The sequence below is a fragment of the Lithobates pipiens genome, unplaced genomic scaffold (genome assembly GCF_037356315.1).
Source record: "Lithobates pipiens isolate NorthernLeopardFrog02 unplaced genomic scaffold, aLitPip1_a1.2 Scaffold_1, whole genome shotgun sequence".
Taxonomy (NCBI): Eukaryota; Metazoa; Chordata; class Amphibia; order Anura; family Ranidae; genus Lithobates; species Lithobates pipiens.
In genome coordinates this window covers 84711714-84738419 of record NW_027507685.1, presented here as the reverse complement: position 1 = coordinate 84738419, position 26706 = coordinate 84711714, and the positions used below count along the sequence as shown (strand labels likewise).

At 43.7% G+C, this 26706-nt stretch overlaps 1 protein-coding gene across 5 annotated transcripts in view; it reads left to right on the top strand.

The window, feature by feature from the left end:
• Window positions 1–26706, top strand: part of SCAI (suppressor of cancer cell invasion) — a 1638004-nt gene that overhangs the window by 743319 nt on the left and 867979 nt on the right. For all 5 annotated transcript variants that reach the window (XM_077463762.1, XM_077463684.1, XM_077463531.1 and 2 more), the window contains exon 6: window positions 14977–15073. In XM_077463762.1, the coding sequence (XP_077319888.1) occupies window positions 14977–15073 (97 nt within the window). The remainder of the gene's footprint in view (window positions 1–14976; window positions 15074–26706) is intronic.

Here is a 26706-nt window from a genome sequence, read left to right as displayed (position 1 = left end):
CTAAACGCAAGCCTCACAGATCTACAAAAAAGGAAGGTATTACAACTAACCCACATCTCATCTATTGCCTCACAAATGGCTGAAGTTAATTATAAATTGCTCACCAGGTGGCAGCACTACACTCCAGCGAAACTGCACCGGATGTTCCCCAAAAACTCCCTGCTATGTTGGAGGAACTGTGGGTCCAAGGCCACTCATGCACACATCTGGTGGTCATGCCCACTCATCAGACCAATTTGGTCCAATGTCATCCAAATCATTCAGCGGATTACAGGCATTAACATCCCCAATGATCCTTGGACCATTCTCTTCCATGCTACCACAGATCCTGTTGGCCTGTACAAACGCTCCATAATCCCCCACCTGCTGAACACAGCCAAGGCACTAATACCTGCCCTATGGGGCCAACCCAAAATCCCGTCTCTGAAATGTTGGATGCATAAAATTGCGGCAGTTCATTTCATGGAGGACATTACTCACACCAATAAGACTACTTCACAAAGAACCCTCTTGACATGGTCTTGCTGGAGGGTATTCACCACCACTTCGTTATACAAGGAACTCTTAACACAATCTCACTGAAGCGGAACACACCCTCGTAAAAACCTCTGGGACAGCTGCATTCCTCAGAGGAGTCCCCCCCCCCCTTATCTCTTCAGGAGGCGGTGCCATACCCTACCCCCGAGCTTGATACTTGCACAGTGAAGAATCCTTTATACTGATTCTATACATGTTACCACGCAGGCCACCTTCCCCCCACCCTCCCCCCCTCCCTCCTTGACTCTCCTTTCCTTCTTTTTTCACTCTTTACACTCTATCACCTTTTCTTGTTCTTCTAACAACACCTCTCAGCTTCTGTGATAGATAACATAATACCCGAACTAGTGTGCACTTTACTCATAACCTCCAATTTGTTTGTTTCAATGGCACTTACGTTATTTCTTTACTGTATAGAGTGCCAATATACTCTGTTGGTAATTGGTAACCCTGTTACTTGGCTCAGGAGATTGGGTGTTGAGTATACTTTATTGTAAATGTTTGTTGTTTGTCTCTAATAGACATTTATTGGTCGTGCTCCCTCAGTTTCAGGTCTGACCAGTGTTTCCTCAGTTGATCCTTGGATCATCATACCCCAAAATTCTTCTGAAGACTCTTCACAACTTTAGTCATGATCTTGGCCTTTCTGACATTTGGGTTTGGTTAAGGTCCATACTTCCCATCATAGTCGTTCCTCTTCAGTATGTCCAACATCTCTCCAAAAGACATATTTGAGGCCTTAAATCTTCTCCTCCGGGATCGTGAGGTTTCTGGTTCTGGGCTTTCCTCATCCTATTCCTCCTTACTGGAATAATTAGTGCACACCTGCTGTGTCTCCGCCATGTGCTCTCCCCACTGCACCGAAAGAGAAGGGGTGGGGAATAGACTAGAAAGAACATCAGGGACAGGCAGAGTTTCACGCATGCGCACTGTATATAAAGCGTAACACACGTGTGTCATACGTACGATCTGTGAGCAAAGGAAGGAGGAACTGAAGCAGCGATCGTTCGAGTAAAGATACAATTTTAACTTGGTACATCATTAGCCTATACTGCTTCTAGATTGAGGCTTGTATTGGGACAGGATTAGAAGAGTTTAGCCTGACATTAGGGTTTGTCTTGTGTTGTGTCTTGCAGAGAATATGGATCCCTTCAAGGAACCACATTTTCTGGGGCTAGTCATTGATATGCTCAGGGAGCTGCCCTGCCTGTGGTAGATGAACAACCCCTTTTATATGGACCCAAGAAATTGGAAGGCAGTGCTGGAGAAACTGCTTGCTTTGGTGAAGACTATGGTCCCCACGGCAGACATGATCTATGTGAAAGCCAAAATTGGTGACCTGAGGAGTACATATCTGACGGTGAGCAAGAAGGTCCAGGAGTCCATGAGATCAGGAGATCCAGATGACATTTATGTCCCCTGGATGTTGTACTATGACCGGCTGCATTTTCTGGCAGACCCGAGGGAACCCAGGCCACCACTTTACTGTCTTTCTTCAAGGCTTCCTCCCCCCCAGCTGAAGCTTCCAATGTCCAACCTGGGCCTTCCAGGCAGCAACATGTGGATGGGCCCAGCTTGAGACAGGTATAGCATTGTTCAACATATTTATTGTTGTACATTTAATGATGTTAACTAGATGTTATTATTGATCAGTAAGTTCTGATTTAACAAAGTGGTTTACATATCAATAGACAGTAGTGACCAAAAATTATTGGGAGAAGAATGAAAAATGCTGGGCTCAGAATGATAGTCTGTTTTATTTATTAACATTCAATTTGCAACAGTCATGAGCTGAAATTTTTGTGATTGATGACCAAAAAACTAAAACTATGTTCCATTTTCATACACAGGAAGACCTCAGCCGGGAGAGGGCTGTGGCAAGTGGCAGCCAGGAGGTTGACCATTACCTTCCTCCTCCACCTCCTCCTGCCACACCTACAAGAGCAGAGCTACAGCCTGGAAGGAGGTGCCTAAGGAAGATCAGAGAGTGATGGCCTGGGTTCAGTCTGGTCTGACAGAACATGCAGGCTCTTGTATGACCACAGCCTGGGGACATAGATGTTATCTGCTGTTTCTGATCTCTTGGACCTCTGGACCAGACTATTCTCCCTTCGATATGGCCATCAATTTTGCATTTAAATAATTGATGTGTGCCCTGGGGGCCTAAGGCTTTGCCAAATTGATCAGTTTCTCCAGTGTTACCTTCCTGTTTATTTGATTATGACACCTAATAAAGGTTTGTTTTGGTTAAAGAAATACTTGCTTATGTGTTATAAGACAGTTTATTTGTTCGTAGGCAGGTACATTAGTGGTTAGCACTGTCACCTAGCAGTAAGAAGGGTCGCTGGTTCAAATCCCAGCCACGACACTACCTGCCTGGAGTTTGCATGTTCTCCCTGTGCCTGCGTGGGTTTCCTCCGGGTACTCCGGTTTCCTCCCACAATCCAAAGACATGCAGGTAGGTTAATTGGCTTCGGTCAAAAATTTACACTAGTATATGAATGGGGATCTAGGATTGTGGGCTCCTTGAGGGTAGGGACAGAAATGAGTGTGTACAGGGATAGAGACAATTGTAGACACTCACTCTGGTTGAACTGGATGGACTGGTGTCTTTATTCAACCTAACAAACTATGAAACTATGAAACATTTCAAAAATACAAGGTGAAATTAACAAGGGGCACCAACACCAAACAACCTCCTCGAGATTAAAAAATAAAACAATAAAATAAAAAGATAATAATGGTGTTGTGGTAAGTTGACACACAAAACACACCAAAATAATTACAAAGATAACCAGCATTTGATTAAAATAACAACCACAAAATAAAAAAAGATAAAAATCCAAAATGATTTGGTCGATCTGACAAATAAAAATATTCTATTCATGAAATCGGCAAAAAGAATAAAGAAATACGTTTTGGAGAAGTCTGTGTGAATATGAGCAGCAAAACAACTTCATTCTTCTAACATAATAAAGAAAGAGAATGCGCTGCATTAAACAATTTTTAACGTTGTAGCGTGACGAATGTGCTATATCGATTATGAATGCTAGTTTTACCTGAACGAGTGCTTTCATCTCAGAATTTATTCTGAGCAGGCGTGGCACTTTGTTCGTCGAACTAGGCTACAGACGATCGGAATTGACGCGATCTGATCATGTTGTCGAAAAAATTGAGATCCAGCTCTCAAACTTTGTTGGTCCGAAATTCCGCCGGAAAAAGTCAGATGGAGCCCACACACGGTCAAATTTCCCGGCAACATGGTCCGATCGGACATTTTCCGTTGGAAAATCCGATCATGTGTACAAGGCACAATAGGTGGTTGAGAAATGAAATGTGTCATTCATGCTCGTAGAACGCCTGAAGATGCTACTTCAATGTTGGGCTGTTGTATGTGGCCAGGCTGTGTAAAAGTCTCACATATGTGGTATTGCCATACACAGGAGTAGTAGCAGAATGTATTTTGGGGTGTCATCTTTGCTGTGTACATGGTATGTGTTGGAAATATCTGATAAATGAACAACTTTGTAGGGAAAAAACTGGGTTTTCATTTTTTTCCCACATTTTCCAAAACCTTCCGGAAAAAAATGAACTGTTCAAAAGACTTATTATGCCTCATAGATTATACGTTGGGATGTTTGCTTTCCAAAATGGGGTCATTTTGGGGCAATTCCATTGTCCTGGTGCTCCAGGGCCTTCAAGTGTAATAGGTGGTTGAGAAATGAGATGTGTCATTTATGCTCGTAGAACGCCTGAAGATGCTACTTTAATGTTGGTCCTATGTATGTGGCCAGGCTGTGTAAAAGTCTCACACATGTGGTATCGCCATACTCTGGAAGAGTAGCAGAATGTATTTTGGGGTTTAATTTGTTGTATACATTTGCTCTGTGAGAGAAATAACCTGTTAATATGACAATTTTATAAAAAAAAAAAAAATATCACAATTTTGCCAAGAATTGTGGGAAAAAAATAACAACTTAAAAAAAACAACTCACCATGCTACTTAATACCTTGGAATGTCTACTTTCTAAAAAAAAATTGGGGGTTATTTGTACTTTACTGACTTGTTAGTGTCTCAAGAAATTAGATAAACCTGATGTACTGAAGGCCTGATCAGATGTGATCAATTTTCATTGATTGGCACCATAGTTTATAACTTTCACAAAGACCAAATAATATATACTAATCTGGGTTATTTTTTCCAAAGCTATGTAGCAGTATAAAATTTGGCCAACATGTATGAAGCAAAATTTTATGACAGAAACAAAGAAAAAAAGCATTTTTTCCCATTTTTTTTATGTTTTTATTTATAGCACACAAAAAACACACTAGTGATTAAATACCAGCAAAAGAAAGCTCTATTTGTGTGAAAAAAAGGACAAAAGTTTAATATGAGTACAGTGTTGCATAACTGAGTAATTGTCATTTAAACTGTAAGAGTACTGAAAGTTGAAAATTGGTCTGGGCAGTAAGTGCACTGTATTGAGGTGGTTAAACTCTTGCTCACAATCAGTTAATTTGTTTCTTTGTGCATGTAGTGGCACACCTATTTTATTTAGTAGTGCACTTTTGGCTTTTTAGCACAGGTGTAACACAGATATTATGTAAATTGCACTAGGCATTTAGTAGCGCATCTATTCTTATTTTTACCCTTCCCGGCAGCCTTTCCTCCACCCTGCCCTCAACCCCAGGAGGCTGACGAGGAACAACCTGGGCCTTCCATCCTGGAAGAAGTGGATGTGCCCAGCTGGAGCCAGGTATATTATTTTTAGACATATTTATTGTCCTAATATTAATGTTGTTAACTAGATGTTATAATTGATAACAAATTAATGATTTAAAACAGAGAGATTTACATATCAATAGACAGTAGTGGACAAAAATGTTTGGGACAAGAATGAAAAATGCTGGGGTCAGAATGATAGTCTTTTCTATTTATTAACATTCAATTTGCAAGTCATGAGCTGAAAATTGTGTGTGATTGATGAAGCAAACAACTAAAACTATGTCCCTTTTTTATACACAGGATGAGCTCAGCCAGGAGGAGGGTCTGGAAAGTGTCAGCCAGGAGGAGACCATACCCAGTGGCAGCCAGGGGCGGCCCCAGTTGCAGCCAGGAGTTGGCTGAGCCCAGTAGGAGCCTCACCCAATCCCAGGTGCCTCCCCTCTGCCTTAAACCAAAAGGCCCAGGAAGGGATTGATGACGGAGGAGGCAGCACTGGGCATCATTTGGGAAGCAAGCAATGTCCTTAGGAGCCCCCCCAACGCTGAAGAGGCCTATGATTGCTTTCTAGCCACAAGGTTGCTGAAATTGGAGGAGGGCCAATGCCTCCTCTGTGAGGGAATTGCTTTTGATGCCCTTCAGAAAGGGTTAAGGGGCCAGCTGACTGAGAACAGCCGCATATATGAGCAAGCCCATCCTCCTCCTCCTCTTCCTACCACAAGTCCACCACCAGAGCCACAGCCTCCAAAGAAGGGTTCAGGGAAGGCTGCAGGGAAGCGTGGCAGGAAGACTGCAAGGAAGAAAAGAAAGGGATGGCCTGGTATCAGTCTGGTCTGACAGAAGACACAGGCTGGTGTAGTACCACAGCCTGGGAACAGATATGTCATCTGTTGCTGGTCCTAATATCTGGGAGTCCTGGACCAGATTGGGCTCCAAATTTTATGGACTCCTCAAGCTACCAATTGTCTTTTCCACAGACTTGATGTGTGCCCTAGGGGCCAAAAGGCTTCACAAATTCCAAAAGTTTCTCCAGCGTTGCCTCCCTCTTCATTTTGTTACCCAGAATAAATGGAGATTTTATTTTCAGAAAAATACTTTCCTATGTGTTTTTCTTCAAATAGGACAGTTTGTGAGTTGCCAGGTACATTTCTAAAAGACAATGTCAAATTAACAAGGAACACCAACCTCCTTGAGGTTAATTAAAAATACAAGCTAATAATGTTATTGTGATAACTTGACACATAAAAAATAAAATTAAATATGGAGATCACTAGAAAAATGTTCAATAATCCAAAAAAAGGATAAAAAAATAAAAGATGGCTATAAAGACAAATTCTAAACATTAATATGGAGATTGTAGCTTCAAAAAATAGAATATTATTCATGAGATCAGGAGAAATAATGAAGACATAAGTTTGTGAGAACTCTGTATGAACATAAGCAGCAAAACAACTTAATTTTTCTAGCATTAAAAAGGAGAAAAGAATGAGCTGCATTAAAAGATCACAGAATTTGCTGCGTGAGGAATGTGCTAGCTCCATTATGAACGCTAATTTTACCACACCGATCGCTTCCATCTTGTACTTGCTTTAGAGCATGCATCGTTTTTTGGTCCTTCGGAACAGCATACAGACGAGCGGTTTTCTCCGATAGGAATTGGTTTCATTGGAAATATTTAGAACATGTTCTATTGCTAGGTCCAGCAGAATTTTTGACGTAAAAAGTCCGATGGGGCATACACACGATCGGACTATACAATGAAAAGCTCCCGTCTGACTTTTTTATGTCGGACATTCCGCTCGTGTGTACACGGCATAAGAGCCTGGTACAGATGCGGTTGAACTGGATGGACGTGTCTTTTTTCAACCGAACTATGTAAGATGTATTTTTCTTCAAACAATCATACAGTTTGTAGTGTACATAGATTTGCAAAACAATGGGAATAAAGAATAGCCCTGAACTTCATTTTATCTCATGGTTACTGTGAAATTGTGTGAATGCATCAATATTAACTAAGTTTGCAGAGCTTGGATTCATTAAATGAATTTATCAAAGATGTAAATATTGCAGAATATACAGCTTCATGCTACATAACTAACTCCATTTCACGCTGAATAAACACCATTATTAATGTATCTTAAATAGAAAACTATCTTTTTTATAGATTTTTGCTCCAAAATAAATTTGATAAAAATCTGATAAAAAAAAAAAAATCATTAATTTTAACTGAAAGCAATTGGTTCCACTAGATTTTAATTAGGGGTATCAGAGTAAAGGAGGCAGGATACAAATGCACGCTACATTTTTTCAGATATTTATTTGTAAAAAAAAAAAAAAATGAAAACAATTTATAATTTTCCTTCCACTTTACAATTATGCTCCACTTTGTGTTGGTCTATCATATAAAATCCCAATAAAATAATTTACATTTTTGGTTGTAACATGACAAAATGTGGACAATTTCAAGGGGTGTGAATACTTTTTCAAGGCACTGTATATGAAAAAAAATATATATATATATTTTTTTTTTTATTCTATAAATGAAAACAGATTGACAATTAAAAAAAAAAAAAAAACTGTACTAATGACACTGTCTGGGAAGAGGGTTAACTGTGTGCCTGACAAGCATACTGTGTGCTACTTTTACTTGCTAATCTGGCAGTTTTTTTCGGCCTGCTATTCACATCACTGAATTTTATATACACAGAGTTCTGTGTGTTTGTAAATACAGAACTGTGTGTGGTGGACACAGCTGGACAGCTGGTCAGCAGGTTTCAGCCAAAATCATTTGCTAAAGTCTATTGCCAAACTCGTGCTGTGTCCAATCACAGCATGGAAAATTCTGGATGGACTCTCTGCACACTGTTATAACACCCTCTTTTCTCTCAATCACAGGATGGGTCGGCAGAGGGCTTGGACATGCGTGTCCCAAACCCAGAAGAAGGCAAGTCATGTACATGTACCTGACTGTACCTGTACCTGCTGCCCGCTTGCAGTATATTTAACGTATATAAGTATAGTTATAATATTTAGTGGTCGGCAGGTGTTACATTTTTAACACATTTGTTTTTTTTCAAAGTTAATCAACTTTGCCATTTTTGTGGGTGATAAGGAATATGGAAAACTTGCTATATATTCATTACCTCTTTCATGAATTCTACTGTAAATTGAGTTTCTTTGTTACTCTCAGTAGTCTTAGGAACTATATCTACAAGCTACTTCATTCAAAATTTATTTGCTGTTTTTTGCATTTGCTTTCGCCAGCGACGAGTCCACCCTGCGTTCAAGACCCAACAGAGTGTGTACTCATAGGTGGTTATACTAAGCATCTGAATGTAATTTATTTGAAGTCTTTGGAAAGGGAAAGCGGGCTGTGTATGCATCGTTCTACCTCACCATTCTATCCTCAGCAGGGGTGGGGATTAATAAAGCAGCGGCAGGACTGAACAACTTGCAGATGGGGACACAGATTTGCAGGCAATCAGTGTGCAGTAACCTCTAGCAACCGAATGGTGAGTGTTAACATGCAGTAACCTGTATCAATTGAATGGTGAGTGGTAATGTGCAGTAACCTTTAGCAACCAAATGGTGAGCTGTAATGTGCAGTAACCTCTTCCAACTGAATGGCGAGTGGGAATGTGCAGTAACCTCTACCAACTGAATGGTGAGTGGTAATGTGTAGTAACTTCTAGCAAGCAATCGTTGAGCAGTAATGTGTAGTAACCTTTAAGAGCGAATCAATGAGCAGCAATCAGTGAGCCTTAACCTCCAAGCAACCAAATGGTGAGCCGTAAAGTGTATTAACCCGTACCACACGTCTTGGTGCACAGATCAGCATGCCAGCACCAACAGCATCATTTACAAAAGCCGGCTTGCGGTGCACACCCAGTCCATGCACTGCAGCCTGAAACTAGCCTGCCCACTGTTTGCTATATGGGAAAAAAATATTCAGATTTCTTTTCAGAGAGCATTTGGCAGGTGATAAAGAGGTGTTGTATCTCCTCTTCACCACCTGCTTTAACCACTTCAACCCCGCATTAGCATGCTGCAACCATGTACATTTCATTGTACAGTTTTGGGGCACTTGCAGAGCAGTGCCATTCACTTGAATGGGTGACGTTCAACAGAGGGTATAATTAATGCCGCAGCTGTAAAGCAAAGCATTGTAGATACAGTATGTATACACCCGCAAATGCTGCCTCTGTAGCTAAAGGGTTAGTGGTAGAGGCACACAGAGGACACCAGATTATCCCCTCCCAGCCAGCATAACTTAAGCACACCCACTTTTTTGCTGCAGCAAACTACACTTGCCACAGGTCAATCTCCCTCCTAAATGTCCCTCGTTCTCAACTTTAAAAGTTGGGAGATATGAAGGACAAAACCTGCTTCATACAAATGCACTAAATCCAGGTGCCATTTAATAGCAGTCAATCAGTGCCACCATTTCTCCTTTAGTGAACTGACTGACACCATGTGCCAGTTGCCAGTTGTGCTGAAACTGTATAGACGCCAAGTATTCTCAGCACTGCTCGTTTTAGATAGCGATACAATTAAATTCACATATCTTATAATCATCAGGTTCCAGCTGAACAAAGGTTTCTATATCCCACTGCTCTTGCTGAAGGGAATGTTTCCCTGCTACAGTGGGTATGACTTCAGATGTCATGAGCGCATTATCCTTATCAGCTAGACCTAGATAATTTTGTGATTTCTATGTGGCCCCACGATTAAATTCTATTCAGTTTGTTGAACTCAGTGGTAGTCCTTCCTTTGACCTATCTTATACCAATTTTTATTCAAGTTCCTCGATACACTGGTCTACAAGTTTTGGGAAATTTTCGACCTCCCAGATAAAATGTGCTATTTCTTACATATTTATCTTCACTTAGAGACTAACGACGATTACCTAACTGTAATTTATTGTTCTTTTATTGCAAGGTCTTGGTCAGATTTACACATCATAGAGTTGCATCTGGTGGCTTGTGAAAGTGTCATTGCCTAACATTTCCATCAATGTCAGCGGACCCAAACTTTAACTTTTGGCATCAATAAAAAGATACATTTATAACAATTGGTGTGGCACCATTCTCATTGCTTTATCACATTTTGCAGAAACGTTATGGAGCATAATCACACATCCCCCTCGTAACTTTGAATTATTTTGATGCAATTTTGACCTGAAGCTGTATCTTGGAAGCTAGGTCAATTAATACTCAGAACCTAATGTTCCTTTATTAGTGACCCAGTTCTGGTAAAATTTAGCTACTTTCATTTCCAGGGCTTTCTCCTTGTAGACCATTGTTACGGTTTAAAATAGTGTGTATTTGAATTAGATTTTCATGGACAGTCATTGTAATCAACAACCTGCAAGATCAAATGTAGACTAGATTAATTACTGTAGAGGCTTTGTGGATGTGAAAATAATTCCTCATTACAGGTACAAACGCTCTGGTGGAGGATGAATATTGTTTAAAGGATCAAAGAAGTTATGTGGTCACAGCACACATTTTCATTTTATAACATCAGCATTGTAATAGGAAAACAAATAATAGTTTTTACGGTCTAATATAAGCTTACTTGAAAAAGCTTTCATGAGTTCTGCTGGTCGTCTCTTTCCACAAATCCCTGCATGCTTTGCCGCTTCTTCTCCACTGTTTACTTTTAGGCTGCATTCACACCTGAGCGTAGCGTTTTCAAGTGTTTTTTGCGGCATTTTTTACTGCGATTTGCGGCGTTTTTTACCGCGATTTGTGGTGTTTTTACCGCGATTCGCAGCGGTTTTTACCGCATTTTTTACCGTGTTTTGCCGCGAATTTGTGCAGGGCAAAAGGTCACCAATGTTAAAAGAAGAAAAACGCCCAAATCAGCCCAATTCGCACGAAAAAAAAGGGTCCGGAACTTGTTTGAGCTTCAGGCGACTTGGAGTGGAGATGTGAACCATCTCCATTGAGAATAATGGATTTTTTCCCCTCCAGCGTTTTGTAGCTTCAGGCGTCAAGCTACAAAACACTCAGGTGTGAATGGGGGTCTCAATTTTTAAGAGCTACATATTCAGTGGTAACATGCTGCCTGCACAGTGATTCCTGTAGTGACTCTTGAAACTCCGCCTCTCAGCACCCGTGTAGTTCAAAAGGCAGGCTGTCTGAATTATTTGACATGGCAGTGCCTATTTACAGGTCATAGTAAATGCCTGTCACCAAATTCAAGGAAGTACATGTGTGGGGATCTTCACAAAGAAAGTTGCAAAACTCAATCGGATTAATAGGAATAGGCTGGGAATAACTGAAATAAAATTAGGTCATTGATATATGATTTTTCATTCATATAGATGCTTTAAACTTGAAGCTCAGCTTATTTGTAAATGGGTCTCTGAGCTACTGCAAGCCATCAGCTGAATGAGAATAGGGATAGCTCAACCAGGGTGATATAGTCCTGTTGGCTAGAGGAAAGTTGGACTCATTTTTTCTATGAACATATACAAATATTACATTGTTATATAGAATGAAGTTCACATTTTGTATGAGATTGTCTCTTGCTGTCCTGTTATTTATTCCCCTTCTCTTTTCTGTCACTCTTTTTTGATTCCCCAATTATTAACTGCCTACATAAAGTTCTCTTGCAGAAGGTGAAGTTTTCATTCATTAAATGACAATAAATTGTACAGTAACTCCAAGATTTTTCTATGTTGGCTATATATGTAGCAATAAACATGACTTCATTCTTTGTTCCTGAGCAATACACCTTTAAGAAAGGATCAGCTAATTTTTTCTTACTAGTTTAATCTATTCATAAACAAACATGTTGTGCTCTGATCTGATGTTTGCATATAGCTGTAATTATTAAAGCCTAAGTTAAGTCGCACATAAAAAAATCAAAACAAGGAATATTACTTACAATCAATGCAATGTGTCTCTTGTGCTGCCAGCTTATGCTTTCTTTGAAATCCTACTCCTCCGATTCACACCTACCCTTGCCACAAGTGTGAAACGTGTAAAAGGACCCAAGGGACTTGTCATATACACTTTCTGCCCCCTCCTCCATTCCTAGAAGCTGTAATATAGCTTGTATCATTGAAAAACAATGAAAGATGGACGGATTAATAAAAGGTCTTCCTCCGCCATTCATGGATCATTTTTTATTCATAGAAGCTGTATTACAGCTTCTATAAATGAAAGAGGGAGGCTGAAAGTGTGAGCATAGTCCCTCAGGTCTATTAAAGTTGTTATAAAGGCGGAAGGTTTTTACCTTAATGCATTCTCTCCCCTTCTAAAAATGATTACCTGACACCACTGTCCCCACCGGCATTCCTGCTCTGCTCTATTCTTGCATTCACAGGCTTTACTTAAAGCAGCGAGAGCCTTTGGCTCTTGCTGTTGTGAGTCGAATCCTGTGAGGTGGGGGAGGGGCCAGGCCACACTGTGTGTCTGTGGATGGCTCAGGAGTGCACTTGCATGAGTGCCCCCCATAGCAAGCGGCTTGCTATGGGGCACTCGGAGAAGAGGAGGAACCAAGATTGTCAGCAGTGCGACCCCATAAGAGGAGCTTTGGGCCCACTCTGTACAATACCATTGCACAGAGCAGGTAAGTATAACATGTTTGCTATTTTAATTTAAAGAATAGCATTACAATCACTTTGACTCCCCGCAATCTTCTGTTGTAAGCGGGAAATCGAAGGAGGAATATTTCAACGAAATGTACCGTGTCTTGATTTTTTATTTTTTTTTCCTTAACTTAGGCTTTAAACATTTCTCTTGTTTTTGCTTGTGTATGAATATCTAAGAGGTTACAAATTCAAGTCATGTAAATTGTGTGCTGTAATCTTGGGGCTTGTTTACACTTGCTTCAAAATGTGGGATTGGACATACTTTTTTAAAGCACTCTGAAGGCCAATCAAAGCCCTTTTAACTAAAAGTCTGGTTAGCTCACAGTCCTGTTTACAAGTTGTGTTTGATTTGGTTCAAAAACTATACCCCAGGTCGCTTTCATGGTGCTTCAAATCAACTTCAAAGCCTTCATAGAAGTCTGACTGCTCATTTGCAACTCCTAAAGCTTAAGAGGCTTTTATTAAGCTTTAGCTTCACTTTGTTTTGGGGCTATTGCAGATATGAGATATCAGCACACATAGGCCCCTTTCACACTGGGGCGGTGCGGGCGTCGGCGGTAAAGCGGCACCATTTTTAACGCCACTTTAATTTAATCATTTTAGCAGCGGTATTCGGCCGCTAGCGGGGCAGTTTTAACCCCCACTAGTTACCAAAAAAGGGTTAAAACCACCCGGCAGCTGCACTTTGCCGGCGGTATAGCCGCACTGCCCCATTGATTTCACCGCTCCAAAGATGTGGCTAGCAGGACTTTTTTTCACCGTTCTGCCAGCACACTGTTCCAATGTGAAAGCCCTCCGGCTTTCACACTAGAGTGAAAGGGGCCATTTTTTTTTCAGGTGCTACACAGCTGTAGCGCCTGAAAACCGCCTCAGTGTGAAAGGGGCTTTACAGGGCATCTGCCAAGCTTCATAATGTGTGTTTGAAGCCGAAGCAAGTGTAAATGAGCCCTTATAGCAAATACTCATTATGATGATGATGGATATTATTCTATTAAAGATCCCTCCATGTTTTAAAGGGTCAGCCCAGCCAAAATTGATATTTCCCTTCTGGGTAGCATCTGTTGTGTTTAAATCCCCATGAGCTTTGTATATATTTTTTGAATTTTAGTGGGTTTCCATGTCTAGCCACGTTCTCTGGTCAGTTATAGGGCTGTCCCACTCAGGCAATCAAATCTTAAATATTTGTTTTATGCTGGATACATATTTTGCAAAAATAAAAAAGTCTTTCTCCTCTCCTGAAGCTGTGGTGGGAAAGTCTTGCCGATGGCATACCCAGGTAAATAATTGTGAATTTAATCCACATGTTCTACCCATGCAAAAAAATATCAGTTTTGGGTAAGTTTACCCCTTTAAAGTAGATCTACCATGAAAGGAATTTTAAGCTGCCACTTGTGGTTATCTTCTGAAAATGCTAGGTATACTTCAGAGTCACTGACCCAGAGCAAGCTTGCAGCATAGGGCATTTAGATGAATGTTAGAATTTCTCATCTCCATTCTTATTCTAGGTAAGTGACTCAAAATAGTAAGTGCCAAAACATGAGTGGGACTGTAAAACCACTAGCATTTCCAGAATGGAAGACCAAAACATTTTGCCATTGGTTCCTTCCATTGGTTTTCTTTAAAGAGATCAGCACAGGGTTACCTTATTTGCCACATACGTGTAAAGGAGGAGGCAAAATAATTTTCTTTCCAGCAGACCATTTGTTGATATGCTGCCTCTTCACTTCTCCCTGGCCACTGCAAGTATTTGGCTGACTGGAGGGGTTGAATACCTGTTTCCCACTTCACAGGCAGTGTTTTTTTTCCTGCTGACTGCTGACTTATGTGTTAGTACAGGACATACAAGCTAGCACAGTATGCTACAGGGCAACGGGTATTTGACCCATATGGCATATCAACACAGGCTGCCAGGAATGTAAGTATATTGCCTCTTTTATTACAGGCAGGCATTAAATATACAAAGTAAGCCAGTGCTGACAGGGTCATTTCAAGTGCATGCAGTCTTAAAATCAGATACTAGCTGTGTGTTACCAGATGCATGAAATCACATCTTCCTATTGTTAAATGCCAGTAATGAAAGCTTTTTTAGATAACTGCAGTTATTGTCCCTTAGACCTGAGCTGGTTGTGAAGAAATTGCGTTATTATGCCCGCTTCATCGTCGTCTGTCTGTTACTCAATAAAATGGATGTTGTTAAAGACCTAGTCAAGGTAATTGATGGCCTGTCAGTCTCGGTGCTTTATGTATTGCTCCTGTATTGTCAGTCTGATATACTTTATGTTGTCTTGTGATTTGGAAGTTTGAGCATTTAATTCCCAAACTATTGTATATGTTTATCTGTCACTATCCATATTAATTTGTGCAACTGTTTCCTTGCTGAGATTTGACACGTTAAATTATAATTAAAGCGGCGTTCCACACAAAAATGGAACTTCCACTTTTCTAGTCCCCCCCCCCCCCCCTCGTGTCACATTTGGCACCTTTCAGGGGGGAGCAGATACCCTTATAATACAGGTATTTTGCTGCCACTTCCGGGCTTAGATACCCGAACCACCCACAGGTATCTAAGTCACTCCCCCCCTTCTCTGTATTCTGGGAGACATGGGTTCCAGAGAACGGCAGGGACCAGTGGGATAGCGCAGCACGAGTCACACATGCACAGTAGGGAACCAGGAAGTGAAGCTGCAAGGCTTCACTTCCTGATTCCCTTACCGAGGATGGCAGCGGCAGCACCCGGCAGCCGAGGGATAGATCGGCTTCCGGTGTCGACATCGCCAGCACCCTGGACAGGTAAGTGTCCCTACTTTAAAAGTCAGCAGCTGCAATATTTGTAGCTGCTGACTTAAAAAAAAAATATGGCGGAACTCCGTTTTAAGTGCATCTTTAGAAAATAATATTATGAAAAACAAAAAGTACAGGATGAGCACTATTCTTTCAGTATCATGTAAAAGGGTTATGTTAAAATGTATCTGTAGTTTTTTTTATTTATTTTGTTATTTTTTAGCAGTGAAGGCTTAAAACCCCCACTATTTTTTTCTGATACAAGAGTTCACAAAATGGCAGGAGAATTTTTGTTGTAATGTTTAGGGTCTATTAACTACCTGACTCTGAGATTTTCTGGTGATGACTGAAGATTGGGGAGCACAAGCTGCAGAGTGAAATCTTTTTTTTTTTTTTGTGCTACATGATATATATGTTCATGTTAGCAGCTCTGCCTGTCACTCTTAAATCGGACCTATGCTGCATCTGAGCACCACAAACCAAAAATGACATTTAATTAATTTTAATATTCAACGCAAACTCACCCATCTATCCATGTCTGCATGCTTAATTTTTCTGAGAAATCACTTTGAAAAACACCCCTAGCATTTCTGGCCATGGCCATCTAAAATAAGGACAGATGATTCATGTAGCATCTACTTCCTGGAATCCCCCTGCCTTTAGCTCAGGCATGCAGTCAGGAGGGTGTACTTAGCTGAGAAAAGCTCTACTCCCCTCCTGAAGACTCCTGGGATGTATGACATTATTTGCCTAGGCCTGGAAACCAGGAAGTACCTAAAGAAAGGCAAAAAAAAAAAAAAAAAGGTTTAACTAGGTAAATATAATATGCTTTTCTATCTATTTACTAGCAGCGTAAGGTATTAAAAATAGTCAGTTTGATTGAGAGAGTGAAGTTCCTTTTTAACTCCTAATATTTATCCCTAGTATGGTAACATACTAACAGATTTGAGACACACAAGGCAGGATTAGGTCTTATATATTACTCTTCCAAAATACATTAAAACCATTGCTGGAAGAAGTAACTTCTATCCTCTTTCAAAACATTATGTAATGGCTAATGCTAAGCAGCCTGATCCTGAATCAGACAATGCCCAATGCAACCAGAACAGAGGAAGTGCCCTGTCCAGATTGTCAATATGTATATACGGGACTCCTGCTGTATCTTGATATTGCTGTGTATCGTCACTGTATATACTTGTCACTAGAAATATCTTTTGTGGCTAGCAGGACTTTTTTTGGACACGTAGCAATAATTCTGTTTGGGTCCTTTCACATCGAGGTGTCGGCGGTAAAACGCCAATCTCTTATATTCACTGACCAACACAGCTCCTCTCCTAGCCATTGGGTTGTTATGCCCTATTACTAGAAGATACTAGACATTCGCTGTAATACAACACTCAGAACTCTTAGTTCTGCCCAGGAGGCGGTCCCTTGGGCAACAACCCTCCAGTCTGCCATCAGTTTTATTTTGCCTAGTGAAGGAGAAGAACCTAGGAACCCTGCAGGCCCATCGGTCTGTGCTTTTTTTCTGCAGAAGCATGACTTTTTGCGCAAGATGATTGATTCTGCGATCTACTATCAACAGCCGGCTGGGTGACAGGCTGGATACTCTTATTCTTGTAGTCTCCCCAGTCTGGCCATCGAGCGTCTGCAGGCCGCAGCTATGCGCTAGGCAGTCCATGACGAAACCTCAGCTCCAGAGGTGGACGGTGAGCTTTTATGCTCTGGGGCATACACATGACCGGGCTACTGATGTCTGCGTCACAGTATGCCGGGCAAGCAGCCACCCTGTACTGATCAGTGAGTGGGTCTGTGATGGAATGTCTCCCAGCTCTTCAGGACTGGTAAGTACAGCTCTCCCTGCCTCAGCAGGGCTGAGCAGCTGGGCATTCCCTGGGAGGTCGATTTGGGGGTCCCTCACCTCCCTCTTCTCTCCCTCTCCCTGTCTTTCCTCCCCCTCCCTGTGGAGGATGCTGCATGTGCCTGCTGAGAAGTGTGTGTGTGTGCTATGCAGGGGCTCTCCGGGGGGCTCTCACCTGGGGGGGGAGGTTGTGCTGGCTTGCTGTGTCCTGGGTCCTGTTTTTCATGCCGCTGGAAGGTGTCTGTGAGGCCATGCTGATGTCCTGCGCAGCAGTGGGCTCACCACCATTGATTCCTCCCTGTACCTCATGGAGCTGTTTTTGGCGGCCATTTTAGGTGTGGGCAGGACAGCATGCTCTCCTGGGCTTCAGACAAGATAGAGTTTCTCTCTTGGCAGCCAAACAGATTCTTCCCCTCCAGCATGCCCATATCCCCGGCTCGCTGGGAGGCCCTCTTGGGGGCAGTAGGGGACCTGCTGAATCGCAGGGTGGTTGTACCGGTTCTGGAATTCGGAAAATTTCCAGGGATTCTACTCAAATTTGTTTGTGGTTCCCAAGAAGGAAGAGGTGCGTTCAATCTTGGACCTAAAAGCCCTCAATCACTTTGTGAAAGTGCAGAGATTCAGAATGGAATCAGTTCGCTCAGTAGTCACTGCACTCTATCAAGGGAACTCCCTGGCGTCTTTGGACATCCAGGATGCGTACCTGCACATACCCATATGCCTTCAGCATCAAAAGTTTCTGCGATTTGCAGTCCGGGAAGCCCACTACCAGTTTGTGGCTCTCCCTTTTGGTCTGGCATCAGCCCCCCGAGTCTTTACAAAGGTATTGGCTCCAGTTTTGGCGTTGCTGCGGCAACGTGAGATCACGATCGTGGGATGCCTAGACAATCTCCTCCTGAGGGCATCTTCTGCCTCAGAATTAGAAGAGGATGTGGCGATCACCATGCAAGAATTTGGGTGGCTGTTGAACCTAAAGAAGTTGGTGATTGTACCGACCCAGCGTCTGGAGTACTTGGGCTTGCTGCTGGACTCCAGGGAAGAGAGAGTGTTTCTCCCTTCAGACAAACTAGATCCGTGGTAAAACTGCTGATGAACCGCAAGTGGTCGCCGCTCCGCATCTGCATGTGAGTACTGGGACTCATGGTAGCCTCTTTCGAGGCAGTTCCATATGCCCAGTTTCACACCAGAGTCCTGCAGAAGGAGATTTTAACAAAATGGGACAAATCTCAGTTGTCCCTGGATCGACAAATCCAGGTGAGCCAGTCAGTCAGAGATTCACTGATCTGGTGGCTGAAGCCCCCTGGTGATTCAGTCCGGGAAGTCGTTCCTAACTCTGAAGTGGACAGTGATCACAACGGACGCCAGCCTATCCGGCTGGGTGGAGTGATGGGGGTTCAGTCAGCTCTGGGCCTCTGGTCGGCGAAAGAATCCAAGTTGCCAATCAATCTGCTCGAGCTAAGAGCGATCAGGCTATGCCTCTCCACATGGTCGATGAGACTTCAGGTGCGTCCGATCAGGATCCAGTCAGACAACGCCACGGCTGTGGCATACGTCAATCACCAAGGAGGAACAAGAAGCTCAGCCGCCACATGGGAGGTCGCACACATACTTTGGTGGGCAGAGCGACACGTACCGGCCCTGACGGCCATTTACATCCCGGGAGTGGAGAACTGGCAGGCGGACTAAGTCACCAGATGCTGGACCTAGGAGAAAGGGCGTTGCATCCGGAGGTATTCAGTGTCTGTGCCTGAGGTGTAGGTGCCTCCCGTCTGAATCGGAAGTTGCCGAGATTCATGTCTAGGACAAGAGATCCGTGGGCAGACACGTCAGACGCGCTGGTGGCTCCTTGGGATCAGTACCAGCTGATCTACGCCTTTCCTCCACTAAAACTGTTACCACGCCTGCTTCGCAGAGTGGAAGCCGAGGGTATGTCAGTAATACTGGTTGCCCCATATTGGCCTCAGCGTCTTTGTTATGCAGACCTAGTGCGGCTGGTGGCAGATGCCCCATGGTGACGTTACGAGAGGACCTTCTGTCACAAGGTCTGATTCTCCATCCTGCTTTACCATCACTGTCTTTAACGGCATGGCTATTGAGAGCCAGGTGTTGAGGAACCAGGGTCTATCGGACTCAGTGATCCCAATGTTGTGGGCGTAGAAATCTTCTTCTAGGAAGATATATCATCGTACCTGGAAGGCCTACATCTCCATGTGTGAGGAGAAAGAATGGCATCCACGCTCCTTTTCCATATCCAGGATCCTGCTGTTTCTTCAGCGAGGAGTAGACCAGAAATTGGCGTTAAGCACCATTAAGGGGCAAATTTCAGCCTTCACTGTCTTTTTTTAGCGACCCCTAGCATCTCTTTCATTAGTGAGTACCTTTGTTCAGGGGGTGCAACATGTAGTCCCTCCGGTGCGTCCACCGCTACCCCGTCGGATTTGAACCTGGTGTTATCAGCGCTTCAAAAACCGCCATTTGAAAATATCAGGGAGATTCCCCTGTTGACTATTTCCCAAAAAGTGTTTTTTCTAGTGGCCATCACATTGGCCAGGAGGGTTTCGGAACTGGTGGCTTTGTCCTGCAAGTCGCCTTATCTGGTTATCCACAAGGATAAGGTGGTGTTGCGTCCGCAACCATCTTTTCTGCCGAAAGTGGTTTTGGCTTTTCATATCAATGAGGACATTGTATTACCATCTCTGTGTCCTAAGCTGAAACACCCTGAGGAGGTGGCTCTTCACACTCTGGACGTGGTTCAGGCTCTTAAGATGTATTTGTCTGCCACTGCTCCCTTTCGGAAGTCAGTTTCGTTGTTTGTTTCGGTGGCTGGTCCAAAGAAAGGCATGGCGGTCTCGTCGGCCACCATTTCCAGGTGGATCAGACAGATTGTAGTGCAAGCCTACGCCTTGAAGGGGCAGGCGCCCCCCTTTCCGGTCATAGCCCACTCCACAAGGACAATCAGAACGTCTTGGGCCTTCTAACACCAAGCGTCTGTCGCACAGGTGTGTAAAGCGGCGACCTGGTCGTCTGTCCACACGTTTACCAAGTTCTACAAGGTAGATGTCAGTGCATCGGCTGATGCCTGTTTTGGCCGCAAAGTTTTGCAGGCGGCCGTATAGTTGCAATTGAATATGCAATATATTGTATTTTTTCCTGGTTTTTCGATAAAAAAAAATGCAGTACCGTTAAGTTAATGCGCCGTTGCATTACATGCCGCCGTTTTTGGTGCGGTTGGGGATAGTCACTCCTTTTGAGGGTACCCTGGTTTTGTGGTGGATTTCTCCACGCACTGTGTTTTTTTTGTGGTTAAAGTTATACTAGTTCCCACTTGCCATGATGAATGAAGTTCCTATGCTGTTTTCCCACTCCTCATTTGGCACTACTTGGGGACGTCCCAAAGAGAGGAGCTGTGTTGGCCAGTGAATATAAGAGAAAATAGGATTTTTTTGTACTGACTGTAAAATCCTTTTCTCTGTAAATCACTAACCGACACAGCACCCGCCCCTCCTTTTTTATCTTTGTTATACTGCTTGTTGACATACTGATGGCTGCATGGCAGGCTAGAGGGTTGTTGCCCAAGGGACCGCCCCCTGGGTGGAACTAAGAGTTCTGAGTGTTGTATTACAACTAATGCCTAGTATCTCCTAGTAATATGGCATAAAAACCCAATGGCTAAGAGAGGAGCTGTGTTGGTCGATGAATTAAAGAGAAAAGAATTTTGCGGTGAGTACAACAAATCCTATCTTTAGTGTTGTTTTTGCTGAGGTTTTGGTGCTTTTAACCCCCGCTAGCGCACGGAAAAGGGTTAAAAACACCCGTAAAGCGCCGGTGCAGCGAGGCTGCCCATTCATTTCAAAGATGCCGCTTGCAGGAGTTTTTTTAATGTCCTGCCAGTGCATCGCCTTAGACTGAGACTGCAGGGGAGCCATTTTTCAGGCGCTTTACTGGCACTATTTTTAGCCCAAAAGCGCCTGAAAACGCCTCAGTGTGAAAGGGGCCTTTGTGATTTAATAGACCAAGTTGTAATACTTTTGCAGCAAGTGTTCATAACAGTTTAAGCTTACAATAGTCAAGTAAGTAAAATGTTCAGGCTGTTGCTGCCCCGCCTTTAGGTATGCAGGTCCACCGAGGGCTTTCACACTGGAGCGGTGTGCTGGCAGAGCGTCAGAAAAGGAGCGCATTAGGAGCAGAGAACTCACAGCAGCACTTGCCACTGTAGAATCACTTTGGGGGTGGTTTTAACACTTTTCCGGCCACTAGCGGGGATTAAAAGCATCCCGCTAGCGGCCAAATAGCGCTGGAAAAACAACAGTAAAGCTTGTTTTACTGCCGACGCCCGGGCGGCTCAGTGTGACAGGGCTCTTATCTAAACAAAAAACTAAAATGGTAATGTATTGCAGCTTACCAGTCAAGCTAAATTGATTTTATATATCTGTTGAAATTGTGTTCTTGCAACTTCCTGTGCACTGAACTGAAATTTCAAATATCACCATTAGCCTTTCTAGTTCTCTTCTGTGAACTACAAAAAACCTACCCTCTATGTAATGGAGAGGATGAAACCGGGAGATATTTGTGATCCAAATCAGGAGAACAGCCTAGGGTGTGCAATACAGTGGTGAGTGTTGTCACATTAACCACTTTCAGACCGGACCATTTTGCTGGTCAATGACCAGAGGTCTTTTTACAATTTGGCACTGCGCTGCTTTAACTGGTAATTGCGCGGTCATGCAATGTTGTAGCCAAACAAAATTTGCGTCCTTTTCTTCCCACAAATAGAGCTTTCTTTTGATGGTATTTGATTGCCTCTGCGATTTTTATTTTTTGCGATATAAACGTAAAAAGACCGCAAATTTTGAAAAAAAATGATATTTTCTACTTTTTGTTATTAGAAAAATCCAATAAACTCAATTTTAGTCATACATTTAGGCCAAAATGTATTCAGCCACATGTCTTTGGTAAAAAAAAAAGTCAATAACTGTATATTTATTGGTTTGCGCAAAAGTTGTCACATCTACAAACTAAGGTACGTTTTCTGGAATTTACGCAGCTTTTAGTTTACGACTGCCTATCTCATTTCTTGAGGTGCTAAAATGGCAGGGCAGTACAAAACCCCCCCAAATGACCCCATTTTGGAAAGTAGACCCCCTAAGGAAATTGATAAGTGGCATGTTGAGCCCATTGAATATTTTATTTTTTTGCCTCAAGCGATTGAATAATGACAAAAAAAATTTATTTTTATTTTTTTACACAAAGTTGTCACTAAATGATATATTGCTCACACATGCTATGGGCATATGTGAAATGACACCCCAAAATAAATTCTGCTGCTTCTCCTGAGTACAGGGATACCACATATGTGGTACTTTTTGGGAGCCTAGCCGCGTACGGGGCCCCGAAAACCAAGCACCACCTTCAGGCTTTCTAAGGGCGTAAATTTTTGATTTCACTTCTCACTACCTATTACAGTTTTGAAGGCCATAAAATGCCAAGATGGCACAAAACCCCCACAAATTACCCCATTTTAGAAAGTAGACACCCCAAGCTATTTGCTGAGAGGCATGTTGAGTCCATGGAATATTTTATATTTTGCCACAAGTTGCGTGAAAATTACAAACTTTTTTTTTTTTTTTTTTTTCACAAAGTTGTCACTAAATGATATATTGCTCACACATGCCATGGGCATATGTGAAATGACACCCCAAAATAAATTCTGCTGCTTCTCCTGAGTACGGGGATACCACATATGTGGGACTTTTTGGGAGCCTAGCCGCGTACGGGGCCCCGAAAACCAAGCACCGCCTTCAGGCTTTCTAAGGGCGTTACAGTTTTGAAGGCCATAAAATGCCAAGATGGCACAAACCCCCCCAAATGACCCAATTTTGGAAAGTAGACACCCCTAAATTTAGGGGTACACTAGTGAGACTAGGTAATAAATGGCGGGTGCCCTGAAACTATAAAAAAAATAACTAACCAACCAGCGTCACCTGTAACAGTTATATGGTGATCACTGGTGAAAGGGTTAACTAGGGGGCAATCAGGGGGCTTTATGCGGTAGTATATGGGGGTCCCTGGCGCTATAAAAAGCTGTGGCGAACCTAAATACCTACCTGCCTAACTAGCGTCACCTGTGACACTAATACAGCGATCAGAAAAACGATCGCTTATTAGGCCTCATGCACACGAGACGCAGTTAAACGCGCGTTCAGATGCAGTTGGACAGTTTTTTCAGCTGCACCTGAACTCATTCAATGTTATCCTATGTGTCCATGCACACAGTCGTTTTTTTCCGTTTATATGCAGTTGCGTTTAATCTCGTTTTTCCAGAAGCAAAAAAATGTGTTCAGAAACAAAAATTTCTGCGTTTCAGACGCAAAACGCGGCTAAACGCGACACCCGCGTTTAGCCGCGTTTGCGTTTATATGCGTTTTTAAAGGTGACCTTTTTTTTTACATTAAAAATCTCAAAAATGATTGCAAATGATGAAAAACCATTAGAAAAATATTTTAAACAATTGCAATTGCAAGTGGACAATCCACAACTTGTGGCAAGTGACGTGGCAAGTGGACAATCCACAACTTGTGGCAAGTGACATGGCAGGTGGCAAGTGATGTGGCAAGTGGACAATCCACAACTTGTGGCAAGTGACGTGGCAGGTGAAGTGGCAAGTGACATGGAAAGTGGACAATCCACAACTTGTGGCAGGTGACGCGGCAAGTGACCTGGCAGGTGACGCGGCAAGTGACTTGGCAGGTGACGTGGCAAGTGGAAAATCAACAACTTGTGGCAGGTGACTGGCATGTGACATGGCAAGTGGACAATCCATAACTTGTGGCAGGTGACGTGGCAAGTGGACAATCCACTTGTGGCAGGGGACGTGGCAAGTGACGTGGCAAGTGGACAATCCACTTGGGGCAGGTGATGTGGCAAGTGACGTGGCGAGTGGACAATCCACAACTTGTGTCAGCTGACGTGGCAAGTGGACAATCCACAACTTGTGGCAGGTGATGGGGCAAGTGATGTGGCAAGTGGACAATCCACTTGTGGCAGGGGATGTGGCAAGTGACGTGGCGAGTGGACAATCCACAACTTGTGGCAAGTGACATGGCAGGTGGCAAGTGATGTGGCAAGTGGACAATCCACAACTTGTGGCAAGTGACGTGGCAGGTGAAGTGGCAAGTGACGTGGAAAGTGGACAATCCACAACTTGTGGCAGGTGACGTGGCAAGTAACCTTGCAGGTGACGCGGCAAGTGACTTGGCAGGTGACGTGGCAAGTGGAAAATCAACAACTTGTGGCAGGTGACTGGCATGTGACGTGGCAAGTGGACAATCCATAACTTGTGGCAGGTGACGTGGCAAGTGACGTGGCAAGTGGACAATCCACTTGTGGCAGGGGACGTGGCAAGTGACGTGGCAAGTGGACAATCCACTTGTGGCAGGTGATGTGGCAAGTGACGTGGCGAGTGGACGATCCACAACTTGTGGCAGGTGATGGGGCAAGTGATGTGGCAAGTGGACAATCCACTTGTGGCAGGGGATGTGGCAAGTGACGTGGCGAGTGGACAATCCACAACTTGTGTCAGGTGACGTGGCAAGTGGACAATCCACAACTTGTGGCAGGTGATGTGGCAAGTGATGTGGCAAGTGGACAATCCACTTGTGGCAGGGGACGTGGCAAGGGACATGGCAAGTGGACAATCCACAACTTGTGGCAGGTGATGTGGCTGGTGACGTGGCAAGTGGACAATCCACATCTTGTGGCAGGTGACGTGGAAAGTGGTGTGGCAAGTGGACAATCCACAACTTGTGGCAGGTGATGTGGCTGGTGACGTGGTAAGTGGACAATCCACAACTTGTGGCAGATGGCATGGCAGGTGACGTGGAAAGTGGACAATCCACATCTTGTGGCAAGTGTAGTGGCAAGTGACGTGGCAAGTGGACAATCCACAACTTGTGGCAGGTGACGTGGCAGGTGATGTGGCAAGTGATGTGGCAGGTGATGTGACAAGTGGACAATCCACATCTTGTGGCAAGTGACGTGGCAGCTGACGTGGCAAGTGATGTGGCAGGTGACGTGGCAAGTGACATGGCAAGTGGGCAATCCACATCTCGTGGCAAGTGACGTGGCAGGTGATGTGGCAAGTGACGTGGCAAGTGGACAATCCACAACTTGTGGCAGGTGACGTGGCAGGTGACGTGGCAAGTGAACAATCCACAACTTGTGGCAGGTGACGTGGCAAGTGACGTGGCAGGTGATGTGGCAAGTGACGCGGCAAGTAGACAATCCACAACTTGTGGCAGGTGATGTGGCAAGTGACGTGGCAGGTGATGTGGCAAGTCACGTGGCAAGTGGACAATCCACAACTTGTGGCAGGTGATGTGGCTGGTGACGTGGCAAGTGGACAATCCACAGCTTGTGGCAGGTGGCATGGCAGATGACGTGGAAAGTGGACAATCCACATCTCGTGGCAGGTGATGTGGCAAGTGGACAATCCACAATTTTTGACAGGTGATGTGGCAAGTGGACAATCCCCAACTTGTGGCAAGTGACGTGGCAAGTGGACAATCCACAACTTGTGGCAGGTGCCGTGGCAAGTGACACGGCAAATGCAAGTGTACAAGTGCTCTCTATGCTGCTGCTGCTCACTCTGATCAAAATAGCAGAAATAGTTAAAAAAAATGCTTTGAGAGCTTGGGGAGGGTCTACATGATGTTATCTTTATAAACGCGTTTAAACGCAAACGCGTCTAAGCGCGGCAAAACGCGCGTTTCTAAACGCGCGTTTCAGCTTTTTTTTAACAGAGGTTTCATCTGCGTCTCGTGTGCATGAGGCCTTAGGCTGGGTTCACACTGGAGCGATGCGGGAACGCCACGAATCCGCGGCGGGTTCCCGCATCGCATGCCTCCCGGCGGCAGTTCACACTGCCCTATGCGAACTGCTGGGAGTGTCAGTGAAATGTTAATGACACCCCCAGATCAGTTCGCATATCGCAGTGCGATCTGCAAACTCGGATCGCATGGTGTGAACACCCATGCGATCCGATTCTGCTGCGGACCAAAAAAAGGGTCCCGTGCAAATTTGCGGCGGGTGCGGCGCGAATTCAGTATGGCTGAACTCGAATCGCACAGAGATCGGATGTGATTTGCACTGCAGTGCGGTGCAAATCACATCTGTTCTCATAAACCGCTGCAATGTGAACCCAGC